This window comes from Eptesicus fuscus, chromosome 20 (genome assembly GCF_027574615.1).
Source record: "Eptesicus fuscus isolate TK198812 chromosome 20, DD_ASM_mEF_20220401, whole genome shotgun sequence".
Classification (NCBI taxonomy): Eukaryota; Metazoa; Chordata; class Mammalia; order Chiroptera; family Vespertilionidae; genus Eptesicus; species Eptesicus fuscus.
In genome coordinates, this window is record NC_072492.1 from 33,001,111 (window position 1) to 33,013,336 (window position 12,226).

The 12,226-nt window shown below is 43.2% G+C and overlaps 1 protein-coding gene across 2 annotated transcripts; it reads left to right on the top strand.

The window, feature by feature from the left end:
- Window positions 1-319: 319 nt before the first annotated feature.
- On the top strand, window positions 320-11,716 carry MILR1 (mast cell immunoglobulin like receptor 1). Of its 2 annotated transcripts, XM_008149418.3 has the most exons (8): window positions 320-450; window positions 1,701-1,970; window positions 3,229-3,510; window positions 5,097-5,198; window positions 7,525-7,614; window positions 10,769-10,825; window positions 10,954-11,013; window positions 11,655-11,716. In XM_008149418.3, the coding sequence occupies exons 1-8, from the start codon at window positions 363-365 to the stop codon at window positions 11,705-11,707; spliced, it is 1,002 nt and encodes a 333-aa protein (XP_008147640.2). In that variant the 5' UTR covers window positions 320-362; the 3' UTR covers window positions 11,708-11,716. The 2 variants fall into 2 exon arrangements, with proteins under 2 accessions (XP_008147640.2, XP_054565441.1); XM_054709466.1 differs by lacking the exon at window positions 5,097-5,198.
- The last annotated feature ends 510 nt before the right edge of the window (window positions 11,717-12,226 follow it).

Here is a 12,226-nt window from a genome sequence, read left to right on the forward strand (position 1 = left end):
CAACACAACAGTCATATTTTTATCCCTCCCCCACCCCGCCCACACACACACAGTTCAACTTCCCATCCAACCTGAGTTAGCACAACCTCCCACATCTCTCTCTCTTCTTACAAGAAGTCATTGAGGAACACGTGTTGGGCAAACCAACCAGTCGTATTTATGCCAAGCTTATGCAGGCAACTGTGATCTCTATAACTTGGTCTTAAAGAAGGAAGTTCTCTAAGTGACTCACCACTATGGTGCCACCACGCCTCCTTTGGCCCCTTCTTCAATTTCATTCGGGAGAATGCGAAGCCATATGAACGGACAAGGGCATTTTTCTTCTGTCACATCTAAAGCTTGCATCTCAAAACCAAACTGTGATGTGGAAAAAGAGTTTTTTTGTGTTTCTTTTCTCTCTTTTGACTCTAAAAGCAGAACTGGATTGTGAGACCATGAAAAAAACAAACGGTAAGTTTCATTTACTTCTCTCTCTTGTACTGAAACCGTCTTCACCAAAAACAGTGGATGGTCAGCTTTAAACATGATCTTTCATGAATAAGTTTTTCTATGCTTTTAGATGAATAACCAGAGTAAAGTCTTTTCTATTACCTGCTGTTTAAAATGAAGTGATTTTAGGGAGGGGGTTGGAGTATCTTTCCTGAGACTCAGAGATAAATTATTGTTAATTGTTAGGCGTGATAACGGTAATTGTTATGTTCACAAAAGAGTCCATATCTTTTAGTGATACAAACTACCAACATCCTCCAGCCAAAGATCACCAGGGATACACATATAGTTGAACAAAGCTGGGTTTGGGGAGAAAATGTATACCAAGAAAATCATGGGACGTCTCAGCAGGAGGGTGATAGAATGGTCTTATGATAAGATTTAGATCTGTGTTAGGTGGTTTGGAGGAAGAGTCAAAGCAGCGGCCTCTACTCTGGATTGGATCCAATTAGAAAGTGGAAATAATGATATAATTGGGTATGTTAATAATTCTGATCTGTGTCCAGACATGGTTATGGAGTTGTCTTGTTTTTGTCTTGATCCAACATGGTCATAGAGTGGCCTTGTTTGGTATTGGTATTCTAGCTGTGAGTGGCAGGTCAGTTCCTAGCCAGGCCAGTCCCCAACTGTCAGGGGCTGTTTTTCTCTTTCTCAATACTGAAATTTATGGATGCAAAAACATGCGGTCTGTGGTTTTCTTTAAAATAATGGAAAGGGGTGGGAGGCAGATGAAACAGAATGGACCATGAGTTGATCATTATTGAAGCTGGGTGATAGGTCCATGGGGGATCATTGTACTCTTTTTTCTACTATTATTTTGAAAGTTCTTATTTTCCAAAATAAGAAATTTAAAATAAATAATGGACAAAACTAGCTACCAGACATAATGGTTGGTCATAGAATCTAGAACTTTACTATTTCTAAGTCAGCATAGCCAGTCTTTAGAGGGTCCACTTCAGGCTCTTACTGGCCAGAGAGATAGCAAGCACAAAAAGGCTTGTTGAGGCCACCATCTTTCATTGGGTGGGGCCTCTGTAGGCCCTGAGGCTTCCTCACACACTGATCAGCCAGGCTATGTAGGCAAGAAACGCCCCCTTAGGAAAGTTTGCCAAGAGCATTATCTCCACCACTTTGATCCACAAAATGTGGCCAGATGATTATTATCAAGGGACATTAACAAGAACTTTCTCTTATGTTATTTTGTTTTCCAGAATTCAATTCTCCAAGTTTGTACTCAAAAACAAATATAGTCATGAAGGGTCAAAATGTATCTCTAAGTTGTTCCCACCAGAACAAAGAATTACAAATCACCTATTATTTGTTTCGGGATATGAAACACATGGGAACCCAGGATAGCAAAGGAAAACCTGTGATTTTTAATTTAAGCATCTCAGAAGCCCATGATTCGGGGCCCTACAAATGCAAAGCTGAAGTTTCCAACTGTTCAAAATACAGTCACGAGGTCAACTTCACAATTGTGGGTAAGAAGAGCACTCGTTCCATGGGGCCCTGTGACGTGTAGGACCCTCTTCTATTCTATTCTATAATGGTCTCTCTGTTCCCCTTGCAAGCACTCACTTGAGAGTCTGGAAAGTATGTCACTGAGACCTTTATTCTTAACTAGAGGCCCTGTGCATGAATTCGTGCACAGGTGGGGTCTGGCCGGCCCTCCCCAATTGGGGCAATTGGGTGGGGCTGGTGGGAGGGAGGGGCTGAGGGTGGTTGGTCAGTTGGCCCCGCCTCCCAGTCGAACTCCCAGTCAAGGGGACAATTTGCATATTAGCCTTTTATTATATAGGATAATTCCATTTCACTTTCTCCCCAAAGACTTTTTGGCTATTTCAGATAATAATAGGCTGGTTATCTAAGACAAAAAGTCTTACATCAATGATTTGGAAAATTGTTGAAATCTTTTCTAGAGGCTTTACTCTAGGATTCCCATCAGGTAGGCAAAAATGACTTTTTCTCTGCAGATTCGAGTGAGAAGTCTGAGAATCAATGTTGGGCCTGGTGGCAAGGGTCTCCAAAGCCCCAGGCTTTGCCCACCTCTTCCCTTCGCAATGACCACCCACCAGCCCATGTTCTTCCTGCCCAGCCACATCTTATTACTTCTATATTTTTCTCTCCCATATCCCACCCTAAGCCTCTCACAACCTAGCATTTATGGGATCCTCTATAAAGGTGACGTTGATAATAAACTCCTGGGAGAGAGGGTTTCCAGGTAATACACGTACAGTGTACCTGGATTCTTCTAAACATAGATGCTCTGATACTGGTAAAATCTTTGAGTGGTTCTCTAGATCTATATTCTCCATTATGGTAGCCATCAGTCACACATGGCTATTTAAATTTAAATTTAAATTAATTAAAATTAGATGGAATAAAATAACTTAGTTCCTCAGTCTCCTTAGTCACATTTCAAGTGTTCAGTAGCCACAGGTGGCTGCCATATTAGACACCACAGACATAGAACATTTCTATCATCACAGAATGTTCTATGGGACAAATCTGCTCTGGGTCCGTGGTTCTTAGCTTTTTAGATTATAGCTGTTTTAACAATCTAATGATAGAGTGGTCATTGGCCTTTCCCAATGGTTGCAAGCTTCTTGACTTCTCAAGAAGGGTGTCCATCCTCCCTGGGACCACATCGGGGAATAGAGTAGGGGTTCGATCCACATTTATGGACTGGGTGAGTGAACCCAATCTGTATCCCTGTAACATGCACTTTCATTTTTCTAGACCCAGTGACCACTCCAGTGCTGAACATTGTCGTTCAAAACCAGACAAACCTTTATGTAACACTACGCTGCATCTCCTTCAACGGTACTCTGCCCATCAATTATACTTTCTTTAAAAAGGGCATCGCCCTGTCACCAGTTATTTCCAAGCACGTAAGGGAACCTGCTGAATTTAATTTAACCAAGAGCAACACCAGAGAAGGGGAAGAGTATAGATGTGAAGCTAAAAACAGCCTGCCTGACTATGCAAGAAACAGTCATCCCGCCACCATGCCTTCAACAAGTAAGGACTACCTGAGCTCTTTCAACAGGTCTGGATTTGCTCCCAGAAACGTCTTCTGCCAGTCCACTTCCCACTTTGGCCACCTGCTTCCAAGTGCTTTTCCTTTGGTAGGGTCCATACAAACTGTGATGGGATTGCTCTCTGCCATAAAAACAAAACAAAAAAAGTCATAGAAAAGCTTAGACACTGTGGCAGGAAGGGACCTTGCAATGAGACTTCCTGACTGGACCCTGCTTCCTGCCTTGACCTTCCACTGCGTGGGTTCTGAGCAATCACACTAAAATTTGCATCTCTCTTGGAGCTGCCAGGTCTCTTTTCCTTTGCTTTTTCGGTGACTTCTAAACGCCTACTTGGCTGTTTATTGCCCCACTGCTAACACTTGGTGAGTCTAGACTTTCAGTGCCACCCTTGGCCTGGGGCCAGAGGGGCCCCTGTCCCTTCCCTGGGTTTTAGAAGGTACTGCTCTAGTGTATCTTGGCCATGCACATTCCCACAGGTTGAGGAGTCCAGGGGGCCATGGGAATATGCCCACCTGGACCCTGTATCCCCACTTTTTTACACCACACTCTCGGTACCTGGGTCCAAATTCCCTACACAATCAGATCAGAACCCACCCACAGGGCCCGGGCAAGTCTCTTTCCCAGTTCATCCTCCCAAGGGTGGACCACAGTGAAGAAAGTCGAGCATTCCTGGACCCAAGCTAAGGGAGCTGCTTGTGGGGGAGTGGGGGGTGTAAATGGCATTTGGACATGCAGGCTAGAGTCCACATGCATGCAAGGGCCCTTAGGGTGCAGGTCAGAGCCTGGGTGGGAAGGGGGTTCAGGCTGGAAAAGGGGGTCAGGCTGGAACTGGGGCTGGCTCTCACCCATGCTGCCATGTTCCAGTATAGAACTCCAAAAAGCCTGTGAATTCTAGATTCAAACCTGGCCAAAAGTTAGGTTAGCAAAGGCAATAGGCACAATTGGGAATTAACGCTCCACCTGGCCTCATCCTTGGAAGAGCCTACACCCTAGCTTTAAGTCCTAAAAAGTGAAGCAGTCTATGGGAGTCAGACCCCAGAATCAGGCTTTTGCCCACAAATCACAGCCTTTCCATCTACTAGATGTGTGACCTTGAGAAAGTCACTTAACCCTTTCTGAGCCTTACTCTCATTTGTAAAATGGGAGTGACACTAATAAGACAAATAAGGCAATGCATGTGAAGTGCTTAACACAGTGTCTGACATGCAGTTAATAACAAATGGTAGCTGTTTGGGTGCTGTAAGTTATGCCAACACGACTAAGGGCTTTGTCCAATAAATGGCCAGGCCATTCGGAAGCTTATGATGACCCTAACATTGTAGCCACGATTTGGTCTGTTAAATGCTGCCTTGTCTCCTTGTGTGACCCCTGTGGAAGATGCACTTGGTCGTGACTTTAAGAACTTCACTGGGAGTTGCAGATGTCCACAGCAGTGCAGGGATAGGGTGCACAACACATTGGTTACCATGGGAGACAGCCGCGATCACCTTTTCCAGAACAATTCACAGTCCACCTTCATTAGGAAAGAAAGCTGTGCGCTGACCGGTGAATGCCATCTTCCTCCAGGTGGAGACAGCTGTCCACTCTGCCTGCAGCTACTGCTTCCGCTGCTGATGCTAATTGTAATCCTACTTCTGGCATTTGGGATTCGACAGAAGTACAAAGCCAGTAAGTTCTATTGGAGCTTTTCCATTGTTTCCCATGGGTTTTGGACACAGACTGAAGGGGAGGTGAGGAGGAAGGGAAAGGGGAATCAGAAATGGATGTGAAGAAATAAAAAGAGAAGAAAAAGCTGAGAAAGGGGAAGGTAAATGAAACAGACTTGCCGTCGTTATTGGGTCAGAGCTTTTCTCATTTAGATTGCTCAGCGGTGGGCCCTGTGTAGCCACACAAGGCCTGGGCTAAGAAGAGCCCCACACTTGGTTTAAAGCTCCATGGCTGTCACTGGCTTGAAATTCTTAATACTTTCCTTTTCACTTTTTAAAATTAATTTTTAAAAATATATGTGTGTTTTTTTTAATTTCAGAGAGAGATAGAAACATCAATGATGATAGAGAATCATTAATTGGCTGCCTCCTGCACACCCCCTATTGGGGATCAAATCTCAACCCAGTCATATGTCCTGACTGAACCGTGACCTTCTGGTTCATAGGTCGACAGTCAACCACTGAGGGAAAATTACTTTTTAAATTGTGGTAAAATATATATGACCATAAAATGTACCATCTTAATCAGGTTAAGTATACAGTTCAGGGGCATCGAGTATTCTCATTGTTGTGCAACCATCACCACCATCCATCCCCAGCACTTTTCTCATCTTGTAAAACTGAAACTCTGCCCCCATCAAACACTAACTCACCAGTCACTTCCCTCTCCCCCTACCCCCGGGCCACTACCATTCTGCTTGTCTACTCTAGGGAGGACCTCATATAAATGGAATCATAGAGAATCTGTCCTTTTGTAACTAGTTCATGTCAGTTAGCATAATGTCCTCAAGGCCCATCCATGTTGTGCTCTTGGGTTATTCCACCTTTGGGCTATGAATAGTGTGCTATGAACATAAGTATATAAATATTAATAATTTTTAACATGAGGCCCCACATTTTTATTTTGCCCTGAGCCCTGCAAATGATGGAGCGGTCCTGATTGCCAGCTCCTCAAAGGCAAGCGCTTTCTTTGCCGTGTATTTTTCAGCCACTCGGAGGACATCCAGTACACGAAGACAAACACGATCAGCCTTCCTCTCCGCTCCACCTTAAGTGCTGTGTCAAGCCGCAGTGACTAACCTCGTCTTATGGCCACCTCTAGTTAAGATTTCAAAATGGCCTTTTCATTGGGCACACAAGTGTAGAGGAATATTGAGATTTGCACAAAAGACACTTTGTGTCTCATTGCTGGCACCCACCAGTGATCATGTCTGAGCCTCAGCATTCTGACCTGTAGAATGGGGTCATGGGAGAAACTGCCACAACTGGGGAGAACTAAGTGATAAATCTTAGGCTCCTGCGCCTCATCCACCTCTGGTTATAATTCAGAGAAATCAGGGACTCAGTTAGTATGAAACTTGGAAATTGCTGTCAAGCCCCATCTGGTTTGGCTCAGTGGATAGAGCGTAGACCTGCGGACTGAAGGGTCCTGGGTTCAATTCCTGTCAAGGGCACATGCCCGGGTTGCGGGCTCGATCCCTAGTAGGGGGTGTGCAGGAGGCAGCTGATCAATGATTCTCTCTCATCATTGATGTTTCTAGCTCTCTCTCCTTTCCTCTCTGAAATCAATGAAAAAAATATATATGTTAAAATATATATATATATAAATATATATACATATATATATATTAAAAAATAGATGTAAAAGTGTATACACCTCATACATTTTTTTCTTTTTTGCACAGATGTGTGTGTTTTATCCTCACTCGAGGATATGTTTTTTATTGCTTTAGAGAGAAAGTGAGAGAGAAAGAAACACTGATGTGAGAGAAAAATATCAATTGGTTGCCTCCCATACACAACGCTCCAACCAACTGAACCTCCCAGCCAAGGCAGACATCGCATACATTTTCAAAACCTGTCTCCCTTCCTACAAAAAGCCTAGAGTTTTGCAAAAGTGGAATTAATATTCTTTGAGTACTGGCCACAGCTAAAGAGAACTCAGCTGGGTAATTTACTATCTCTTGCAGATATTACAAAGCTTTTGACAGACTGTTCTTTTCAGCGAAGGAAAGAAAATGTGTCTCTGGCCATCTCAAGCATAATCTGATAGGCAAAGGATGTCACTTGCAGAGCTGGGAGAATAAATCAGAAGGGTTCTTGGCTTGGGAAAGCAGGTGCTACGGACTCCTTACTGAGTCCACAGTTTTCCTTCAATAGACAACAAGGCCATTGGAGCAGCTCATTGTTTGTTTCAGAACTTTGGGGAATTCTGCTCCTTGGCAGAGGAGATCAGAAAAATGTGGCTGAATTGGTTTAATTTAATTAATTCTGCACAATTTACACAGGAAAAGCTATGAGAAATAAAGCACCCAGAGACTATGGAAATACACCCATAGAAGTTGGAATATATGAAAATGTCCATGAAAATCAAGCAGGTAAGATAACTTTTTGGGGTATTTTCCTTGGTTTGGTTGGTTGGTTTTCATCTTATTTTTTTAAGGTCATACAGACACACAGGTACAATTGTTTCCTTCCCACCCCTGATGCCCAGTCCCACTTTCCAGGGACAACAATCAGTTTTTAAAATCTTTCTACAGATAGTCTATGTGTGTGCTGACATCTAAACACAGGGCAGAAATGGCAGCATGTCACAGAGAGGCTATTCTACATCTTGATTTTTTTTTTTCACTTAACAAGAGATCTTGGAAATTTTTTTATATCAGTTTGGAATGATCTTCACTGTGCCCCAAGTCCCTTTATGATCACTTTTTAAAAATATATATATTTGCCGAAACCGGTTTGGCTCAGTGGATAGAGCGTCGGCCTGCGGACTCAAAGGTCCCGGGTTCGATTCCGGTCAAGGGCATGTACCTTGGTTGCGGGCACATCCCCAGTAGGGGGTGTGCAGGAGGCAGCTGGTCGATGTTTCTCTCTCATTGATGTTTCTAACTCTCTATCCCTCTCTCTTCCTCTCTGTAAAAAAATCAATAAAATATATTTAAAAATATATATATATATTTTTTTATTGATTTCAAAAAGGGAGGTAGAGGGAGAGGGAGAGATAGAAACATCAAGGATGAGAAAGAATCATTGATTGGCTGCCTTCTGCACGCCCCGCACTGGGGATGGAGACTGCAACCCAGGCACGTGCCCCAACCAGGAATCTAACCGTTACCTCCTGTTTCACAGGTCAACGCTCAACCACTGAGCCATGCCGGCTAGGCACCTTTTTTTATTTTTTTAATTGATTTTAGAGAGAGAGGAAGGGAGAGGAAGAGAAATAGAAACATTGATTTGCTGCCTCCTGTAGGCCCTCTACTGGGAATTAAGCCCAAAACTGGGCATGTGACCTGACCAGGAATTGAACTGGTGACCTCTTGGTGCATAGGGCGATGCTCAACCAATTGAGCCACACTGACTGGGCTATGATCACCTTTTTTTTTTTTTAATTTAATAAATCTTTATTGTTCAGATTATTACAATTGTTCCTTTTTCCCCCCATAGCTCCCCTCCACCCGGTTCCCACCCCCCCCTCTGCCCTTACCCCCCCACACACTGTCCTCATCCATAGGTGTACGATTTTTGTCCAGTCTCTTCCCGCACCCCCCATACCCTTTCCCCCCGAGAATTGTTAGTCCACTCCCTTTCTATGCCCCTGATTCTATTATATTCACCAGTTTATTCTGTTCATCAGATTTTTTTATTCACTTGATTTTTAGATTCACTTGTTGATAGATATGTATTTGTTGTTCATAATTTTTATCTTTACCTTTTTCTTCTTCCTCCTCTTCATAAAGAATACCTTTCAACATTTCATATAATACTGGTTTGGTGGTGATTAACTCCTTTAGCTTTTTCTTATCTGTGAAGCTCTTTATCTGACCTTCAATTCTGAATGATAGCTTTGCTGGGTAGAGTAATCTTGGTTGTAGGTTCTTGCTATTCATCACTTTGAATATGTCTTGCCATTCCCGTCTGGCCTGCATAGTTTCTGTTGAGAAATCTGCTGACAGTCGTATGGGTGCTCCCTTGTAGGTAACTGTTTTTCTCTTGCTGCTTTTAATATTCTCTCTTTGTCTTTTGCTCTTGGCATTTTACTTATGATGTGTCTTGTTGTGGTCCTCTTTGGATTCCTTTTGTTTGGGGTTCTGTGCACTTCCTGGACTTGTAAGTCTATTTCTTTCACCAGGTGGGGGAAGTTTTCGGTCATTATTTCTTCCAATAGGTTTTCAGTATCTTGCTCTCTCTCTTCTTCTGGCACCCCCATAATTCGGATGTTGGTATGCTTGAAGTTGTCCCAGAGGCTCCTTACACTATCTTCATATTTTTTTATTCTTTTTTCTTTTTGCTTTTCTGGTTGAGTGTTTTTTGCTTCTTTGTATTTCAAATCTTTCACTTGATTCTTTTGATCCTCTAGTCTGCTGTTAGATCTCTGTATAATATTTTTTATTTCAGTCAGTGTATGCTTAATTTCTAGTTGGTCCTTTTTCATATCCTCGAGGGTCTCACTAAATTTATCGGCCTTTTCTAGAAAATTCTTGAAAAACCTTATAACCGTGGTTTTGAACTCTATAGCCAGTCTTTTGCTTTCCTCCATTTCTTTCATTTGTGATCTGTTTCTTTGTCTCGGCATTTTGGCTGCTTCCCTGAGTTGATAGAGTGGCTTTGTGTGCTAGGTGTCCTATAGGGCCCAGTGGCTCAGCCTCCCCAGTTACCTGAGGTGGACTCTCTTGGTGCACCCCTTTGTGGGCTGTGTGCTCAGTCTTGTTGTAGTTAAGCCTTGATTGTTGTTGGTATCACTGGGAGGAATTGACCTCCGGGCCAATTGGCTGTGAGGATCAGCATTCTGTCTACACTGGGAGAACTTCTGTGCTGGAGACACCCTGATGGGAGAAGACTTGCAAAAGCCTCTGTGCTCAGCTTGAATGGGGCGGAGTCTCAGGGTGGAGCAGACAGCATTGGTTTCCCATCAGCCCTGCCTTAATAGGTCCCTGTGTCTCAGTGTCCCGTGGTAATCGCTGCAAGCACCTCTGAGAGAAAGCCGCCCTCGAGTTCTGCCCACTGCCAGACAGTCCAGTTTCTCCCGAATGAGTCTGGGTCCCCAGAGTCTTGCCCAGAACTGGAGTTCAGCTTGAACTCTCCCTCCCGCTTGAGAAAGCCAGTTGCGCACTCAGTTGCCAGTCCTCTCCGCACGCGCGTCTCAGTACCTCTGCCTCCTGCAGCCCCTCTGAGTCTCAGTGTGCTTTTTTCTTTCCTTCTAGTTGTAGAATTTCCACTCAGCCAGCCTTCCTCTGGTTCTGGATGATGTCCATTTTGTCTTTTAGTTGTAGTTTTGAAATTGTTGCGCGAGGCAGCAGTTTAGGTGTTTACCTATGCTGTCATCTTGGTTTCTCCTCTATGATCACCTCTTAAAGCAGCCATCATACATGGCTTTATGGTAAACAGACCCACAGCCTTGGCCAACAAGAACAAATCCAGTCAACACTGACTGAGGGCCAGCCATGTTCCAGGCACAGTGCTGAGCAATTTACCTGTCCTGTCCAACTTAAACTGCCCTAACTCCCAATTTATGTCGTTCCCATTTTACAGGTAAGGAGTCAGTAAGAGGCTTGGAACCAAGACAGTGTGTTTCCACAGCCCAAGATGGTAAGCACTCCCTGCAAAGTCCAGAGGCTACATGCCATTGCGAGGGCAGCCAGCTGAGCCACTGCCCTTGCGTGACTAGGGATTCAGCTTTATAAGCCCAATAACTCTGTTTCTTGTCTTTTGCCCAGAAACTGAACATTCTCATGAGATACATTATGCCACCCCCATGTTCCTGGAGGTGACACCAGGTGAGCCACAGTTTGGGATAAGAGATACTATTGAATGAGTCAGTGGTCCCTGTGAGGCCACCATATTCTAGGACTTTAGGACCCCAAAAATGGGGTAGATGGTGACAACACGCACACCCAGGAGACCAAGAGTAACCAGTATCACGGCTCCTAACAAGGAAGAGGGAACGATGGACCAGGGAGAGTATCACATAAAACATCGAGAGGAGGATGCAGGGGCATTTCTAAACCATTTTCAATAATAAATTACTTGAAACAGGTGAAGGGATTAAGAAGTACAAATTGGTAGTTACAAAATAGACATGGGGATGTAAAGTACAGCATAGAGAATATAGACAGTAATATTGTAATAACTATGTCTGGTGTCAGGTGGCTACTAGAAATATCGGGAGAACACGATGTAAAGTATATGATTATCTAACCACTGTGCTATATACCTGAACCTAGTACAAAATAATATTGAATTTAAAGTGTAATTGGAGAATAATTTTATTTTTAAATAATAAATTACTTGATATAGTCCAGGAAAAAAAGTTAATACTTGTTTGTCAGTTCACCCTGCTACTAAAATAAAAAATTTTAAGTGACTCTATGGATATATATTCTAATTTTACTAAATTACTTCTTCTTTTATATTTCAGAAGCCCATAATGATGATAAAACTGGATATGTCTATGCTGAACTCAACTTATGAAATTTAAAGATACAAACTACATCTCAGGGTAAGATAATTTTTACAAAGCTGATTTACATGAAGAAAAGGCAAACTTGATTTGACATTTTAAATATGTTTGTATTGATTTCAGAGAGGAAGGGAGAAGGAGAAAGATATAGAAACATCAATGATGAGAGAGAATCATTGATCAGCTGGGGATTGAGCCCACAACCCAGGCATTTGCCCTGACCAGGAATTGAACCATGACCTCTGGTTAATAGGTTGATGTTCAACCACTAAGCTACACCGGCTGGGCTTGACTGACACTTTAAAACATCTCTCTTGTCCAGCTGGTGTGGCTCAGCAAATGAGCATCCACCTATGAATCAGGAGGTCACAATTTGATTCCAGTCAGGGCACAGGACTGGGTTGTGGGCTCAATCCCCAGTAGGGGGAATGCAGGAGGCAGCCGATCAATGATTCTCTCTCATTGATGTTTCTGTCTCTCCCTCTCCCTTCCTCTCTGAAATCAATTTTTTTTTAAATGTCTCTCCTGGA